The following is a 19,728-nucleotide window of genomic DNA, read 5'->3' as shown; positions in this document are numbered from 1 at the left end:
ACATTCCCATAACGTGACATTCCCATAACGTGACATTCCCATAACGTGACATTCCCATAACGTGACATTCCCATAATGTGACATTCCCATAATGTGACATTCCCTTAACGGGACATTCCCATAATGTGCCCAGTTGATGAATGGAGTTGATCTTATGTATGAACACCAGACGGTACGATTTGTTTCCCCTGGGCCGTCAGTTCGTGATGTGTTTGCGGAGTTAATTTCCCTTTTCTGTTTAGGTATACCGGAGTTATTTCCCCTTTCTGTATAGGTAAACGGAGACATTTCCCTTCTCTATATAGGTATAACGGGGTTATTTCTCTTTTCTATATGGGTAGAGCTAGACTTTCTAACAAAAATGAGACTGAACTTAGACATGCCTAGCCTGACGTTAGATATGACGAGCCTGAACTTAGACAGGACGAGTCTGAACTTAGACAAGACGAGCCTGAACTTAGACAGGACGAGTCTGAACTTAGACACGACGAGCCTGAACTTAGACAGGACGAGCCAGAACTTAGACAGGACGAGCCAGAACTTAGACACGACGAGCCGGAACTTAGGACGAGCCTGAACTTAGACACGACGAGCCTGAACTTAGACACGACGAGCCAGAACTTAGACACGAGCCTGAACTTAGACACGAGCCTGAACTTAGACACGAGCCTGAACTTAGGACGAGCCAGAACTTAGACAGGACGAGCCTGAATCTAAGACGAGCCTGTACTTAGGACGAGCCTGAATCTAGGACGAGCCTGTACTTAGGACGAGCCTGTACTTAGACAGGAGACAGGACGAGCCTGTACTAAGATAAAGTCTCCTCCAGAAGACTTATTTATAAAACTTAATTTCAGTTGACCCACAACACGTACTTGAATACAATTTTTTTCAATTTTTTTTGACAACCACCGGCCCAGAAAAATTGATGTACTTTTGACTTGAAAAAAATAAAGGGCTAATGTCGGTCACTGGTTTTCGCTGAGTAAAATTTGTGTTGGGTCAGATTTAGAAACGTGACCGTTTTGACCTGTCACTTGACCGTTGTGATGTGTCACGTGACCGTTGTGACCTGTCACCTCCGTATGTTTCGTGTCACTTCTTCACCTCACGTTGATTGATCACAGCTTAGAAGGGGGCGGTGACCCAAATGTGTGTGACCTAAATCTGGACAGATGACTGATGACGTGTCTTCCTAGTGTGAGTACACCCGTGTGAATAATGCCCCACACATCTGGGGTGTGTGTGTGTGTGGGAAGGGGGGGGGGTTACGGGCTCAATCACAACTGGATACATGGGTTAGGTCCCTTGCTTCAAGCTTTTTCAATGCTACTAAGTCTAAACCTGTATCATAAAATATAAAGAACAAATTCTACAGGCATTTGAAATATAGTTTATCAATGTGATTACAATTATTGCTATAATCGTAAAACTACAGAGTTATCATTACACCCATTATCATCATTTCCACCGCCCATATTATCATTATTAATAAGATTGAAACAGCATCATCATTATCTCTCTAATTATCATCACTGTCGTTATCGTCGGGGGGAGGAGCAGAAATATTTTATAATAAGGTTTTTTTTAAATATTCGGTAAAGTCCCATTTGGTAACTGTATGTTAGCTAACCCATACTGACCTGTTTTTTTTTTTTTAAATCGGAGACCCACAGAAAACCATGTAAGTCATTCCGACCCAAGTTTCACCATTTATAATTTGTCGAACCAAAATGACCCACTACTATCCCACTTTGTTGACTCTGGGTCTAATGCTTGTTATTAGTCAGCTGTCCTTAGTCAATTGCCATTAGCCAGGCTAAAGGAGGAGGGTTAGCTAAGGGCTGATAACCCCATGAATATAACCGACCTGGTGATATTTCTGTTTTATCACCCTTTGGTGAGTTGCCTACACACTGGTTAACTCAACCAACCCATCAATCAACCCCTGCAGCCCTCCTTAACCCTCACTAACTAATTGGTTTGCTGACACTATCGACCTTAAAGTAAGTCTACCAAGACTATAGACCATCGAGTAAGTCATTCAACACTACATTAAGCCACGTAATAAGTCCCATTTACACCGCACACCTATCTAATTAGCCACGTCACACCCAGCCACACAGACCACACTAATTAGCCATATTAATCTAGGTCCAGCCATATCAATATAGACCAGCCCCCCCCCCCCCCCCGTAACTCAACAACCAGTGCTTGCCCCTGTATGTACTTACTTCCCCTTGTACTCATATATTCCACTGTACAAACTGTGTTGGGTTTTGTCCAGAAAGTGTGACCTCCCCTCCACAGTGAAACCACTAAATGTCGTCTATTCTTATCGTCAAAGATGTCCTTTAAACAAATTGCTGTTCTGGATTTATGGCGGGTGGAAGGGGAGTTATGGGGTGAACCAGGCTAATTTTAGCTCCCATGCCAAGTTCGATAACTGTAAGCTTACACGAAGAGAGTAAAAGGGCAATTATAAGAATGGTCACAAGGGCGGTAATAAAGACAGTAAGATTTTTATTTATTCTAAATCACGGTCTGCACCTGTTAATTATAAATTTAAAACGAAAGTGTTTAAGTTTTAATTATATGTGCATATTTAACTACCGGAAGTTTTCATTTGAAAAACGTGACATTTGGGGCAAGTTGCGCATTATGTGCAGTCAACTCAAGTTTATTTACGCCTTTTTACTCTCTCGTGCACAGAGTATAGAGGAAATATTGTAATCGTGCACAGAAATCAAATGAGATTTTGACAGTTTTACACCTCCCTACATTATAGTATAAGCGTGTAGAGGAAGTATTGTAATCTTGCAAATATCGAAATCTACATTTTACACCTTTCGGAGAAAAAAAAACTTCGTTTTGCAATTTTGTAGGTGTGTGTGTGTGTGTGTGTATGTGTGTGTGTGTGTGTGTATAAACACGACAAATTAATTACCGATGCATTTAGATTGACGAATAATCAGATATAACCATTTTGTCCAATGTGTAGTTTTCTTTCAACTTTAGAGCGATTTCCGATAGCAGGAAGTGGTACTTACTCCACACACGGTTGCTCAAAAGCCGATAACATTTTAGTTAGCTGGAAGAAATTTCAAATATAAGTATTAGATTGTATGCGCGAGTGTTTCTTATCATTTAAACGCTTTCTGGTAACCGGAAGTGGTACTTTTACTCTATTTTCGTTAGAATACAATAACATGAGTACCGTTTCACATAAGGTAGACAAAATTTCATACCTACGGATAAAGATCTTATACTCAAGATAACTTTTTAATTTTTTAATGACCTCCAGTATCCGGAAGTGGTATTACTCTATTTCCGGTTTTTTAATACCGATATTTTTAGCGCAATTTCCATTCTGGAGAATTGCGTTTATTAACCCGTCATTTCTGGATGTATGAATGGATGGATGTGTGTCCGCAGCTTTAAGTCGTATCTCCTCCTCAACGAAGCAATATCGAGGACTAGTTTGAAAAGCAATTATGTTAAGCAAGTTACGAGGATGAACATAGGCCAAACAAATTCCGGGTTTCTTTCATGGATTTCCTGGAAAAGCCAAAAAACCTCGAAAAAATGCAGTTTTTGGCCTATATCTCGGCAACCAGACCTCTTAGCGACTTGAAACATGTACCAATCAATTCCTGCCATAATTTAGAACAATATTGCCGAAGAAAGTTTTCAAAAATATCCTTTCGTTCGGTCACAAAAAATTTTTTTAATTAATTAAAATTTGGACCGAATTGGTAGGCATGTTTATCCAACCACACCACACGCGTCATCACGTTCAATAGCTGCGCCATCACGTTCAATGGCTGCGTCATCACGTTCAGTAGCTAGGCGCGCAATGGTTTTTAGTCATGTAACTCTATTGTAAATAAAACATGTATTTTAACCAATGGTTTTACTAACCCTGTTCTTGATTTACGCTACGACAGAGCTATTTTTAGATAACATAAGGAAATTGCGCTTAAATGTCACTAGACTTTTTAATTAACTTGTTTTAGTTGGGTGGACGAAAATCCAAAATGAAATAATAACTCCTATTAACGTTTGAACGATTTACGCCAGGAATGTTTGTAAAATCTGCAGTCATTCAAATTTCCTCTACAAAACCGCATTTCTTGTTTATTTTTGTGTGGAGTTCCAATACGCAAAATATTTCAGCAAACTTTGGAAAAACCAAATGAAATAAGTTGTCCCTTCCAATCAGTATTTGTTGGTGAAAAATTATTTCTAATGAGTTGGTTGTCCTCATTACCCCATGCCGAAGCTGAGTACTCTCATAGGCTGAGACAAATATGAGCTGAAAGTTTGAAGGAGGGCGCTGTACATATTCTAAAGTTCCAGACTTACAGGACTGGTTTTGTTAAATGGTTGTAACATTTCAGCCGCCTTGATTGAATTTGACTGTGGATTTATGTTTTTATTTGTTGTGTGTGTATGTTATAAGTGCATGCGTGAGTTTGGTTTAAATTGTTTTAGCAGAAATTATGTCATTTTTTTAGGCAGACATAAAGTCTTAAGTTTTTTTTTTTAAAGTGTATATATATGTTTGTATGTATATATATATATATATATATATATATATATATATATATATATATATATATATATATATATATATATATATATATATATATATATATATATATATATATATATATATATATTCTTTTAACACTGTAAACCACTTTGATTTTATTTTGTTTTAAAACTAGTTACGTAAGTCATTGATGTTGATTCGTCTTTTTTTTTTAATTTCCCGTTCGTGCCCAAGACATAATACGGGGCAGATAAAGTGGTTCACCTGCCTCAGACCACAGTGTATGAAGGGATAGTGTGCTCAGCACTATGCCCTTTGTTTCCCCAACGCAAGTTAGGTACCCATCAGAGCTGGGTGGACCCAGAGAGGTTCCATTGATTTGAACTCGAGACTTTCGGGTTAGCTGTCTAGCACTCTACCGCTAGACCACTGCGTCCCTTCTTGAACGCTTAATAAAGTATCAGACTCGTATCTTATTTTTGACGAATACATCTACAAATAAAGATAGTTTTAAACTTAAATCTTAACTAGCCATGAAAATAATTTACTGTGTTTAAAAATAAACTATATCTAGTGACAGTATTATATTAATATATAAAGTTCATCTGTATATCATATGTAAAAAAAAACATTTCAATATTTTACCATCTAAAAACGAAATAAAACCCATCTCCATATTTTACTATAAAAAATGTCCATGAAATTTATCTCAGAAATGTATAAGTTAACTTCCCGTATTGTTTCAGTCTAGACTGAGATGTTTTTTCCCCTATGAAAACATAAAGTTAATAATGCGTTTCACGTTATCGGGTTTCCCCATCACCAAATTGATTACTTCGACAGTGTGAAGAATATCTCGCCTTTAGAACACGTTGCCTGTATATTGAGAAGTCCGTATACCTGTTTCTCGTGTATTAAGGCGCCCCAGTCACTCCAGTTTCTGTTGTATTTAGGCACCCAGTCACTCCAGTTTCTGTTGTATTTCGGCGCCCCTATTTGTATAGCTAAAAAAAAAATAACCCGAACAAAACAAACGAGGCTAAATATTGCTCCCCACTTTGATTGCCACGATTAATTATAATCAATTTCTAAAAAATATATTTATCGCTTGTTAAAAAAAAAAAAACCTGATAAATAGCTTTTGCAATAACTGTCTTAATTTATCTTTACATGTCGACATCGCATCCTTCGAAGCTTCCGTTTTTTTAAATAAATTTTGTATGCGTCGTGTTTTGTAGAGGACGCTAGCGGTCTAAACCTCGAGAGCTCCCCCCCCCTCTCTCTCTCTGTATCGGGAAATTTATAATCTAGCTGAGACATGAATATTTTCAGGAAAAAAAAATTATATCTGATATGCTGAACAATAAGTTTGAAAAAAATGTATTAAATAAAGACTAATATCTTTTGAGTATGTTGAACTGTTTAACTTATCAAAACCGCTTTTTGCGAAACGGCACCGCCTTACAGGCTCTGAGCCAGTGAAAATAGTCCCGACAAAAGGCCCTCGACAAAAAGGCTTCCGTCAGCGGAAACTTTAACGACGTACTGTACTCAAATGTTATATAAGACATCAAATGTATTCCATCCCCTTGGTTTTGGCAGTATTTTATAAATCACATTAAGTACGTTATTTCTAAAAATAGCATGAACCCATTCTGTTGCAAGTTACCTCCCTTGGCTGAAAAGAATGAAAAATAAATTTCCCCCTTTAAAAATTTGTAACGGTATTGGAGATGACAGGTGGGGGTAATGTTGGGTTTGTGGCCTCAGGTAACGAAGAGATATATCTCTGCTGGTGAGGTAATGGGGAGATAACTTGATGGAGGTTCCACGGGGAAGAATAGAAAGGGCAAGTTTATTGTGTTTTTTGAGAGGTTCATAAAAACGTTTAGATTTGTCTGCCCTTGTGTCTGTAGATATTGCTTAGTTCACAGATTTGGCTACACTTGTGGCTACATATATTGCCTGGTACACAGATTTGGGTACACTTGTGGCTACATATATTGCCTGGTACACAGATTTGGGTACACTTGTGGCTGTAGATATTGCTTTAATCACAGATTTGGGTACACTATTGGCTGTAGATATTGCTTAGTTCACAGATTTGGCTACACTTGTGGCTGTAGATATTGCTTAGTTCACAGATTTGGGTTCACTTGCGGCTGTAGATATTGCTTGATACACAGATTTGGCTACACTTGTGGCTGTAGATATTGCTTGATACACAGATTTGGCTACACTTGTGGCTGTAGATATTGCTTGATACACAGATTTGGCTACACTTGTGGCTGTAGATATTGCCTGGTCCACGATTTGTGTACACTTGTGGCTGTAGATATTGCTTAGTTCACAGATTTGGCTACACTTGTGGCAGCAGATATTGCTTTAATCACAGATTTGGCTACACTTGTGGCTGTAGATATTGCTTTAATCACAGATTTGTGTACACTTGTGGCTGTAGATGTTGCTTTAATCACAGATTTGTGTACACTTGACGCTGTAGATATTGCTTTAATCACAGATTTGGGTACACTTGTGGCTGTAGATATTGCCTGGTTCACAGATTTGGGTACACTTGTGGCTGTAGATATTGCCTGGTTCACAGATTTGGGTACACTTGTGACTGCAGATATTGCCTGGTTCACAGATTTGGATACACTTGTGGCTGTAGATATTGCTTTAATCACAGATTTGGCTACACTTGTGGCTGTAGATATTGCTTTAATCACAGATTTGGGTACACTTGTGGCTGTAGATATTGCCTGGTTCACAGATTTGGGTACACTTGTGGCTGTAGATATTGCCTGGTTCACAGATTTGGGTACACTTGTGACTGCAGATATTGCCTGGTTCACAGATTTGGGTACACTTGTGGCTGTAGATATTGCCTGGTTCACGATTTGGGTACATCTGTGGCTGTTGATATTGCTTAGTTCACAGATTTGGCTACACTTGTGGCAGCAGATATTGCTTTAATCACAGATTTGGCTACACTTGTGGCAGCAGATATTGCTTTAATCACAGATTTGGCTACACTTGTGGCTGTAGATATTGCCTGGTTCACGATTTGGCTACACTTGTGGCTGTAGATATTGCCTGGTTCACGATTTGGGTACACTTGTGGCTGTAGATATTGCCTGGTTCACGATTTCGGTACACTTGTGGCTGTAGATATTGCCTGGTTCACAGATTTGGGTACACTTGTGACTGCAGATATTGCCTGGTTCACAGATTTGGCTACACTTGTGGCTGTAGATATTGCTTGGTACACAGATTTGGGTACACTTGTGGCTGTAGATATTGCCTGTTTCACAGATTTGGGTACACTTGTGACTGCAGATATTGCCTGGTTCACAGATTTGGGTATACTTGTGGCTGTAGATATTGCTTGGTACACAGATTTGGGTACACTTGTGGCTGTAGATATTGCTTTAATCACATATTTGGGTACACTTGTGGCTGTAGATATTGCTTGGTACACAGATTTGGGTACACTTGTGGCTGTAGATATTGCCTGGTACACGATTTGTGTACACTTGTGGCTGTAGATATTGCCTGGTTCACAGATTTGGGTACACTTGTGACTGCAGATATTGCCTAGTTCACAGATTTGGCTACACTTGTGGCTGTAGATATTGCTTGGTACACAGATTTGGGTACACTTGTGGCTGTAGATATTGCGTTGTACACAGATTTGGGTACACTTGTGGCTGTAGATATTGCTTTTATCACATATTTGGGTACACTTGTGGCTGTAGATATTGCTTAGTACACAGATTTGGGTACACTTGTGGCTGTAGATATTGCCTGGTACACGATTTGTGTACACTTGTGGCTGTAGATATTGCCTGGTTCACAGATTTGGCTACACTTGTGGCTGTAGATATTGCCTGGTTCACGATTTGGGTACATCTGTGGCTGTTGATATTGCTTAGTTCACAGATTTGGCTACACTTGTGGCAGCAGATATTGCTTTAATCACAGATTTGGCTACACTTGTGGCAGCAGATATTGCTTTAATCACAGATTTGGCTACACTTGTGGCTGTAGATATTGCCTGGTTCACGATTTGGCTACACTTGTGGCTGTAGATATTGCCTGGTTCACGATTTGGGTACACTTGTGGCTGTAGATATTGCCTGGTTCACGATTTCGGTACACTTGTGGCTGTAGATATTGCCTGGTTCACAGAATTGGGTACACTTGTGACTGCAGATATTGCCTGGTTCACAGATTTGGCTACACTTGTGGCTGTAGATATTGCTTGGTACACAGATTTGGGTACACTTGTGGATGTAGATATTGCCTGGTTCACAGATTTGGGTACACTTGTGACTGCAGATATTGCCTGGTTCACAGATTTGGATACACTTGTGGCTGTAGATATTGCTTGGTACACAGATTTGGGTACACTTGTGGCTGTAGATATTGCTTTAATCACATATTTGGGTACACTTGTGGCTGTAGATATTGCTTGGTACACAGATTTGGGTACACTTGTGGCTGTAGATATTGCCTGGTACACGATTTGTGTACACTTGTGGCTGTAGATATTGCCTGGTTCACAGATTTGGGTACACTTGTGACTGCAGATATTGCCTGGTTCACAGATTTGGCTACACTTGTGGCTGTAGATATTGCTTGGTACACAGATTTGGGTACACTTGTGGCTGTAGATATTGCGTTGTACACAGATTTGGGTACACTTGTGGCTGTAGATATTGCTTTTATCACATATTTGGGTACACTTGTGGCTGTAGATATTGCTTAGTACACAGATTTGGGTACACTTGTGGCTGTAAATATTGCCTGGTACACGATTTGTGTACACTTGTGGCTGTAGATATTGCCTGGTTCACAGATTTGGCTACACTTGTGGCTGTAGATTTTGCTTGGTACACAGATTTGGGTACACTTGTGGCTGTAGATATTGCTTGGTACACAGATTTGGGTACACTTGTGACTGCAGATATTGCCTGGTTCACAGATTTGGGTACACTTGTGGCTGTAGATATTGCTTGGTACACAGATTTGGCTACACTTGTGGCTGTAGATATTGCTTGGTACACAGATTTGGCTACACTTGTGGCTGTAGATATTGCTTGGTACACAAATTTGGCTACACTTGTGGCTGTTGATATTGCGTTGTACACAGATTTGGCTACACTTGTGGCTGCAGATATTGCCTGGTTCACGATTTGGTTGCACTTGTGGCTGCAGATATTGCTTGGTTCACGACCAGTCTTAGGCCAGTGACACGTGACCTGTGCTAGTGCCTCTCAAGTTGTTGTTGTCTATGTATGAATGTTGCCGGTTTGTCTAACTGATGCCCCTGTTTATCTCCAGTGCCACTGTGTGTCTAGTGCCCCTGTATATGTCTGTTACCCCTGTATATGTCCAGTGCAATTGTATATGCCTAGTGCCTTTTTGTCTAACTGGTACCCCTGTATATGTCCAGTGCAATTGTATATGCCTAGTGCCTTTTTGTCTAACTGGTACCCCTGTATATGTCCAGTGCAATTGTATATGCCTAGTGCCCTTTTGTCTAACTGGTACCCCTGTATATGTCCGTTGCCCATGTATGTGCCCAGTGCCCCTGTGTATGCCCAATGCCCTCTATCTGACTAGTACCACTGTGTCTGTTAAACGTAATGACCCTATTACCCTTTAGAAAATCGATATGAATGTAAAGAACCACAGGGACATAACTCCTTTCACTGGGAATCAGCTCACACAACTCGTGTTTTTGTCATGTTCCCGATCACATAATTTTGGACCGTCCAATAGAATTGTGAAGAGAAATATAAGGGACGAAAAAAAATTGAGTTCTTTTTTAATGTTTTATATCTTATGTATTTTTTCCCAAAACACTATACAGTGAAAAACTGTAGTCGGCTCTATCTAAATTCTAATTTAAGCTATTCTGGTCGCTCTCATTTAATCACTTGAACTATAACGGTGAAATTATAAAAATCTCGATACTATTACAATTATTCACCGTACTGTTGAATGAAAGAAAAATTTCGATACTATAATAAAAAAATATGATTGCGCCGTTTCATTGGCTTAGTATTGACATGATGCACTTAATGGGTTAGGATGGAGAGTGAAACCGGTGTTGAGGAAAGGGGTGGGTTAAGTCACATGACTCCGTGGTATGATTGCTAGGTGAGTGGGAAGGGTTAAGTCACATGACTCCGTGGTATGATTGCTAGGGGAGGGGGGAATGTGCTAAGTCACATGACTCCGTGGTATGATTACAAAAGTCTAGACTACTCAGACCTAAATTAATTTATAAATAATTAATGTAAGTTCGTTAATTAACAAGCTTCTCACAATTTCATTAATCATTAAATTTAAAACTTGAGAGCGAATAGGCCATTGGCACTTAAAAGAAAAAGAGTTTAATGTTTTTAAAAATATTTTCATACTCATTTTTTTTTATATATTGTTAAAAGTAAAGAGAAAAACGAATTGAAACATTGTACTTAAAAAGTGTGTTATTTTCGATTAAAATCAACTTCTTTTATTAAAGCTACTGGCTATATTAAGTTATTGTCTAGCACAATAAAGACGCGAGAGCGATATTTCAATACATTAGTGCTACATCCAACGTAGGGAGGTTTGTCCGAATTTTAAATTTCATTGTCTGCTCACATCCCAGTGGACAGAGTAAATATTTTGGTCACCTTTTATATTAAGACGGGGTAGAACTTTATTTGTTTAAAGGCTTAAGCTGCATCTGGTACACACACATGATTTTTGTTTACGGTAATCCGCCTATTCTATTTCGGAACATCGTCTGCAAAACAAAGCTAATCTATTTATTTTCCAGCGACTGAATATTTTAGAAAAAAAATATTTCGGAAAGCTTTTCCGCGCCGATTTTTTATATATTTTTTTCTGTTTTGTTTTCCGGAAAGTGAAAAAAAAGAAAAATCGGATTTTGTATGAAACAGCAATGTTACTGTATTCACATTTTATTGACACTTTCACTACGCTTGTCTCCATAACCCAAACCATCTCATACCCACTTCACACGGGCCCCGTATACCTGCCCTGTCAGCCCTATCTTAAAATCCGCCACTGAATGGTAGTCTCACACGAAGTGAAGGTGTTCCTCTAGCCACGTCACACGAATTAATTGTACACATTGGGTTTAGTTTTTGCAGCAACAAAAAAATCTTGATAGTTTAAACAACTTGAAAGCTGAAATTCACAAAAGTCCAATAAAACGCTTTGAAAAAAAAAAGAAAAGTGTGAGACCTAATTAACAAAAGATATCTGTGAACATGAACATAACAAATGAAATTTCAAAGTGTGATCCTCATAAAAAAAGTGTGGTTGGCTATTTTGATGATTTCCGCCTACTTTTGTTTTTATCTAACGTCGCCATCAAAATGAACGCGTTTTCATCACTCGTCTCCTTTGACATTACTTTTGGATGTGCAACGATTCTGGCGATAACTTCAAGGTATGGACATGTCTCGGGGCTGTGCATAGGCCTCACCCGTTCTTTCTGCTTTTGTCGACACAATCTCCAGCTTACATCTCTGCCGATATTGTTCTAGAACAGTTGGGCGCAGTGAAAGCGCATTTAAAATGGCAGAAAGCCTATTTTTCTAATAGGGCTGGTAAGTAGGTCACCAACCAGTTCTATGGCTCATGCAGGTTTTATTGAGCCGTAGAACTGGTTGGTGACCTACTTACCAGCCCTATTAAATTCCATTGTGTGTATCGATTAAGCCAATTTCTATAATCAATAAGCGCATTTTATCCATCAATTAAAAAAAAACCCACTAGCCTATAAAATGTCTACTACCGCCAACGTGATGATGGTGATTGTAAATAAAAAAAAATTTAAAAATTTAATCCTAGGTGGCGAGACAGAATAATCCACTCATCCCTACCAGAGTTTCTTCCAGGCATCTCTTCGGGGGGGCGAAGCCCCCCCGAAAAATTTTTACCGCCCCCCCGAACGAAATGAAATTTATATAATTTATATAGAAAATATATACTTTTAACAGTGTCCGCCCCCCCGAAGAAAGTTTACCGCCCCCCCGAAGATTTCAAGTGCCCCCCCGGAGAAAAAAGTCTGGAAGAAACACTGATCCCTACTTCCCTCCCCACACCTGTCTACGCATTTTAATCAACGGCCACTGTGACAATGTCACCAAGTCCTAAGTAAAGAAAAAAATCTGACAGTTGTCTGAAAATAAAACAGGATTTTGTCAAAGGATTTAAATTTTCATCGATGATCTTTTCAATCTAATGTAAATGCACCTTCCCACGTCGACGATTTATACGTCCTTCCGTTTTTTCTGAGTATGTATGTCTGTCTGTATGTCTGTCTGTACGTCTCTGTCTGTATTTCTCTCTGCCCACCCATACGTCCGACCTCAGTCCTTCCTTTTCTGTGGTTTTTTTTATCTCTGTCTCTTCGTCCGTCAGTCCCAGTGTCCCTCTCTCTGTCGAATCACTCTCTTTCCCACCTTTTGTCAAAGAAATCGCTGAAATTAGAAGTGGGTAAATTTCGTTACACGATTGGCCACAACCCACAAACAAACAAACAGACAAACAAACAAACAAACATTGTCAACTAAATAAAGCTTATAAAAAGTACTTGGATACCTTGTCTTGCTTTTTAATCATTTCTGTCTCCATGTTATTCTTTTCTCGAGGTCTTCATAAAACACTTTTATTTTTATATCTTCTACAAGATATGTTTAAATAGTGGTTCATTGTTTAAAATAAAAAACATTTTAGTTTGCGTGTATGTATTAAAGTTTGTTTTTATAAACGCTTATACACATTTTTATTTAACTTATTCCTCGTTTTCAATGCTTTTTTTTCATACTTGATGCTTAATGCTTTTATTGCCATGTGTCGAAACTTCCGAGCGAAATTTTGGCCACTTTTACCGAAGCTATTTCTTTCAAATATGACACTTATGCCAAAACCCGTGCGATATAACATTTAATTGCATTAGATCTTTAATTTTTTTTAAGTTATGAGAGTTACCTTTATATTTATAAACACGCGAACATTTTACCACAGATGTTTCTTAAAAAAACAAACCTTTAGACCAGAGATAAATCTTTAAAAAATTGTAAACATTTGTGATTTTTTTCTGCCACAGATAAATCATTCCCCAACGAGACGATGTTGCTCAACCACACAGTTACATGTGGCAAACACACACCTGGGAAATTTGTGGCTCCCACCTTTACCTGTGTTAATTTAAGGTAATTAGATTGGCTGTAATTAGTGCTAGGAGAACTATAAATAGCATCAGCTTTGGGGTAGAGGTGAGGAACTGAGTAGGTCAATGAAGTCATGGTGTTACCTGTAAGTCACATGACGGATGGTGTCATAATGGTGTTACCTGTAGGTCACATGATAGTGGTGTTACCTATATACAAGGTGTCATTGTGTTAGCTGTAAGTCACGTGACAGGTGGTGTTATAATGAGGTTACCTGTAGGTCTCAAGAAGGTGTCATAATGGGGTTACCTGTATGTGACGTGGAAGAGGTGTAGAGATATTTACAATTACATGAAAATAGAGTGGTGGTGGTCGAGTAGAAAAATACTTAACTGCTGACCACGAGAGTCAAGAGTTTTGTCCCTCAATTCGACTCCATAGAATGTATCGGAGTTAACTCAGCACTATTGGATTCCTGACTTTCCCTTCATATGATGAACTTCTTCCTATCAGTCCCGAATTAGTAGCTTTTAAATTTTACTTTTAATCTTAGCTGTATAAATTAGTTGCTGAAAAAGATAACGTTGTTTATTTTATTTAAATAGACTATGTTGTAGTTTTGTTGATTCTACAAAACTATTTTTTTATGAAACTGCTGGATTGTATTTGTACAGGGTGGATGGTCAGCGTCTAGCCTATGGCTACTCACCAGGCTGGTCAGTGGGTCAAGAAGACCAAAGGTGCCAGGAAACAGCCGGCGTCCATGAGTTCGCTCAGCTGTGTAAGATGATGCTAAAAATAGTTGGCATGGAAAAACTCGGCTTCAAGGCCGTATATGTAAGGAGCTTTTCTGTTAATTGATTTTTTTTTTGTAATCAATTATCCATCGGCGGTCAATTAGCAACAAAAAAACAGTTCAAGCAATGAATGAAACTTAGATGTGTGTTGCTTGCTAGTTATAGTGTTAGGGATTAAAGTATAATGCTACAGTGACTTAAGATGTTTTTTTCTGTGAATATTAATGTTCAATTTGTTTGTTTAAGCGAGGTAATTATTAAAAATATTTTTTATACAAATATAATGCAAGGGAAATAACTGGAAAAATTATGAGGAAATTATAATTATTTTGATTACTTCCCTTACAGGTTCCAAAATCCACTTGTGCCTATCTGAACGAGACAAGAAAATTGTTGAAGAAAACGTCAGAGCACGTCTTTCAGTGGACAGACTTTCGACCTGGGTGGGGATGGACGGACACCATTCAGTGTATGACAGACTATGTAGACAAACATCACTGACAGAGTAGACAGACACTACTGACAGAGTAGACAGACATCACTGACAGAGTAGACAGACATCACTGACAGAGTAGACAGACATCACTGACAGACTATGTAGACAGACATCACTGACAGAGTAGACAGACATCACTGACAGAGTAGACAGACATCACTGACAGAGTAGACAGACATCACTGACAGAGTAGACAAACATCACTGACAGACTACGTAGACAGACATTATTGACAAACTATTTTGACAGACATCACTAGCAATTTAGACAGACTTCATAGACTCTCTGACAGAATACATTGATTTTTTCCTGAAACAGTTTTATGAAAGATAACTTAATGCAAACGTTTTATATATGTTTTGATGACAATATTGTCCAAAATACTGACAGAATGATGACCATATTGACCAAAATATAGACAGAAAAAAATTACAATGTTGATCAAAATTCTGACAGAAAGAATGGTTACAATATTGACCAAAATACTGACAGAAAAAAATGACAATGTTGATCAAAATTCTGACAGAAAGAATGGTGACAATATTGACCAAAATACTGAAAGATACAAAACTGAAAGATAATTATATAAACTGACAAAACAATGACCAGACAACTGACAGTCAATTGTTGTTGTGTTAAGGCTCAAACTAAATGTTGGATGAAGTTGCTGAATCAGCCATTGAATGTTGGATAAAGATGAACTCTCAATTAGAATAAACTGCAGAACAACAGAACAAGAAATATTTGATCAAATTTTGAATTTGGCTACAAATTTCATTTTGTTCTCACTCAAGTGTGAGAAGTTGCTTGCCTTGTACAGATTAAACATCAAGAAAATAGTTTTTGTTTATTTACCTCTAGTTTAAACTCTTTCACTTTTTATTTGTAATGAATTGTAAACACATTCTGTCTTGTGTACATGGTTTAGTGTTGTGTACATCACATAACTGTAATTTGAATTAATCTCATCCTCATTATTTTGTTGCAAGTTCTGTGCCTAAAAATAAGAAAGCTTCAATCATGCACTTGGGCTATAAATAGGTTACTGTTTGACCTATGACCTAACACTGCCTTGTGGTACCAAACTAAGCAAGAATGTTGTGCACGGTTACATTATACAGCTCCTACGGCTGCCACAGCTCCTACGGCTGCCACAGCTGCAACAGCTGCCACAGCTCCTACGGCTGCCACAGCTCCTACGGCTGCCACAGCTGCAACAGCTGCCACAGCTCCTACAGCTGCCACAGCTCCTACGGCTGCCACAGCTGCCACAGCTCCTACGGCTGCCACAGCTCCTACGGCTGCCACAGCTCCTACTGCTGCCACAGCTCCTACGGCTGCCACAGCTCCTACGGCTGCCACAGCTCCTACGGCTGCCACAGCTCCTACGGCTGCCACAGCTCCTACGGCTGCCTTGAAACTGGGAATACAAGCTGGTGGAGGGGGAAGGATTAGGGAGGGAGGTGGTGTTTTGGAGAGGGTACGAAACAAGTGGTAGTTGAAAGTCATGTTTTTGGGTTGGGGTTTTTTTTTTTGGGGGGGGGGGGGGGGGCCATTTTTTACTTAAGTTGTTTTGTATATAAATAAAACATATTTCCATCTCTTTGATATCCCACCACATTGATGTAGGCTTTCAGACATCCAGACATACAGACATCCTCTGTGTGACACAGAAACTCACCAAATATTGTTTGCAATGACTTCTAGAGCAGGAAATATTTAGTTTAATAAAAAGCATATTTCACTGACTCTTTGTACTAGGGTATTTTAAGTCCATGAATCAGTTTAAAATATCAGTTGTAAACTTCAACTACAACTGCAGTCTCCCTTATCTGAACCTGAACCTGAGACTCAAGTCATGTTTGCAGTAGCGTAGCGAGGGGGGGGGGGGGAACATATGTCCCCGGGTGCCGACCTTAAGGGGCGCCAAAATGGGTTGGAAAAATAAATTGAAAGGTCGGAGGGGGGTGCAAATCGAAATCTTGAGGGGGGGGTGCTAATCGAAAGTTTTAGGGGGGGGGGGGTGCAAATCGAAAAGTTTGTACCCGGGCGCCGGGAAGGGTTGCTACGCCTCTTAATGTTTGCCCTCACCAGATTCCCCAATAATTTCTACAGAATTTCATTGATAAAATATTACTTCCCAATTACAGAAGTTATTCACCCCTGCCTAATACTCTAAAATGTCTTGTGATTTAGCTCAATTAGCTCTTAAAAATGTACAAATGTTTTTAATTGTAAGTATGCACTATGTTGTGTGATTATGATATTATATTGTATATAAACATAAATGATATTTCTCATGTTTGTATATGTGGAATCTATTTTTCTTGCTGAGGGAATGGAAGATGTTGTTTGATTCGTAGCTTACACTAAATGCTAATGTCTTGCCGATGATTGTCTGGTATTTTAAATAGTTTTCATTTTAAACCAAAAGAAAAAAAAATTAATTAAAGAATGTTAAATATCTTCAAGGTCTGTGACGTAAGATATTTTTAGGATTCTAGTCTTTTTGTAGTTGTAGCATATTTATTTGATCTTATTTTTGGTTATTGGCCCAATGTATCTTGGGCCCAAAGTGTAAAGGTTGAGATGATGTTTTTGTCTATAGGGCTGGTAAGTAGGTCACCAACCAGTTCTACGGCTCAATAAAACCTGCGTGAACCATAGAACTTGTTGATGACCTACTTACCAGCCCTATTGGAACAGAGGTGAAATCTTGACACCATGACACCAGGGTGCCCAAGTACTACAGCCCAAATTGGAAACTGAAGATCTAGAGCCCATGGGGGACTTTGGTCTGCTGCACCCCCCCCCCCTCTTTGTGTAGACTCATCGCTTTATTTACTTTTATTTATTGTTGAGGTGGAAGTAGGTTATACCCTAATGTAGTTTATATTGTTTTATTAATTTAATTTCATTTTTTCTTTACTAGCTGGTTAAAGAAAATATAACATGGGTTACGGGTACAATTTTGTGTATTTTTATTTATGTGTGTGTAAAAATTCAATATTTTGTGAAAATTAATTATTGTATAAACAAAAACAACCTTATATACAAGGGGAAATAATTCATTGAAAACATTTTTTACTAAGATTTTTGTCTTCTCTAATGACATTTCTGTACAAAAATTGAATCTCAAATAAAGAAATTTTTATCTCGAATTGTAAAAATGTTTTCTCTTATGTATTTTGTTTGATGTTGTATGTTTTTTTTTTTCTTTTAAATTTTTTTTTTTAAATTTTTTTCCTAGCACAATTTTATTGGGTGTACTAATTTTAACAAGTGCAAAAAGTATGTGTGTGTGTGCCTGCAGATGTGCATATTTCAGAGGCGTGGTAGGGGAGCAGAGTGAGTGGCCATTTTCTCCCCTCCCCCCTCCAGAAAAATATTAGGGACTCTACAATTAAGGCTACACAATGAATTTTAAGGTTCATCAAACTCTCTGGCTAAAAAATTGCATGCTACAGCATTTTTATGAAATAAAGTAAACATACCTAAATAGTGCAGTTACTGATATGTATTTTATTTGAAAATTTGCTTTGAATGTGATTTAGGAAAAATGTGAAAATAACATTGGTCACCGGTATCTAATTACAACACGCACACAAAATTTTCTGATTGGTTGTTAGATTGACATCTTTGATGAGATATTTATATAGTAATTTCAAAAATACATTTCACTTAAATAAATACACCTTTACTTATATTTTAGCCTATATATACATATTTATATATAGGACGAAACTGACATTTATATATATGTATACATATATATATATATATATATATATATATATATATATATATATATATATATATATATATATTTTATATATATATATATATTTATATATATATATATATTTATATATATATATATATTTATATTTATATATATGTATATATACATTTATATAGGATCAATAACAACAGAAACAAGGTACTATCTGACGGTCTATCATAATCTAGCAGTGTCTAGGTCAAGATAAGATAACTACTGATAGACATAGTCGAATCCACGCACCCCCATTCAGATAGCAGATCTGCTAATGATTCCAGATAGCTATTGGTCAATGTGACTAAAGCAAACAAGTGAGGGCGACTGACATACTGTCCTACACTGAAACTGACAGGCATGCATCATCACAACCTCCCCACCCCTTTTAAACTTTTTCAAAACTAAATACTCTCTATCTCTCATAATCCTATCCTTTCATCTATTACCCCCCCCCCCCCCCCCCCCCCCCATTACACAGAACTACTAAATATGTAACTCGATCCTTTAGTTTCTCACTTTTTATCGTTAAACAATACAGAATGTAAACTAATTCCGCACCACTTCTCTTCTCCTTGTTTAGACACCATCGTAAAACTCCCCCCCCCCCCACCCCAACCACGGGGCCAGATATTTCATGTACGACCATGTGGAGACGAGTACATCCGCACGTGACCATGGGTGATCATCACTAGAGTGAGCTCCTCTAAACAATTCTGTGACGATTGATGGCATTAAGTTTCGGTAAGAGTTTTTATCGTTGCTTAGAATTAACTTAGTCTGTCTCGAGTTGGGTTCCTGAACTCGTGTTCGTATGACTTTTTATAAGTCCACCCAGATCTGGCTCACGTTAGGTTAGGGGATGTAAAGGCGGCTGGGCATAGTGCTGACACCACTATCAC

General features: G+C 38.2%; 1 protein-coding gene across 1 annotated transcript; it reads left to right on the top strand.

The window, feature by feature from the left end:
- Positions 1-16,146: 16,146 nt before the first annotated feature.
- LOC131955529 (keratin-associated protein 21-1-like) lies at positions 16,147-16,506 on the top strand. The gene has a single exon (XM_059319687.1). The coding sequence runs from the start codon at positions 16,147-16,149 to the stop codon at positions 16,504-16,506; it is 360 nt and encodes a 119-aa protein (XP_059175670.1).
- Positions 16,507-19,728: the final 3,222 nt, after the last annotated feature.

The sequence above is a fragment of the Physella acuta genome, unplaced genomic scaffold, assembly GCF_028476545.2.
Source record: "Physella acuta isolate Inbredline_101_S28 unplaced genomic scaffold, ASM2847654v3 ptg001074l, whole genome shotgun sequence".
Lineage (NCBI taxonomy): Eukaryota > Metazoa > Mollusca > Gastropoda > Physidae > Physella > Physella acuta.
The sequence above is the reverse complement of the archived record's forward strand: the minus strand, read 5'-3'. Positions and strand labels throughout refer to the sequence as shown.

Excerpts from the sequence above, each read along its gene's own strand:
- LOC131955529 (XM_059319687.1), top strand. The coding sequence starts at position 16,147 with ATGTTGTGCACGGTTACATTATACAGCTCCTACGGCTGCCACAGCTCC.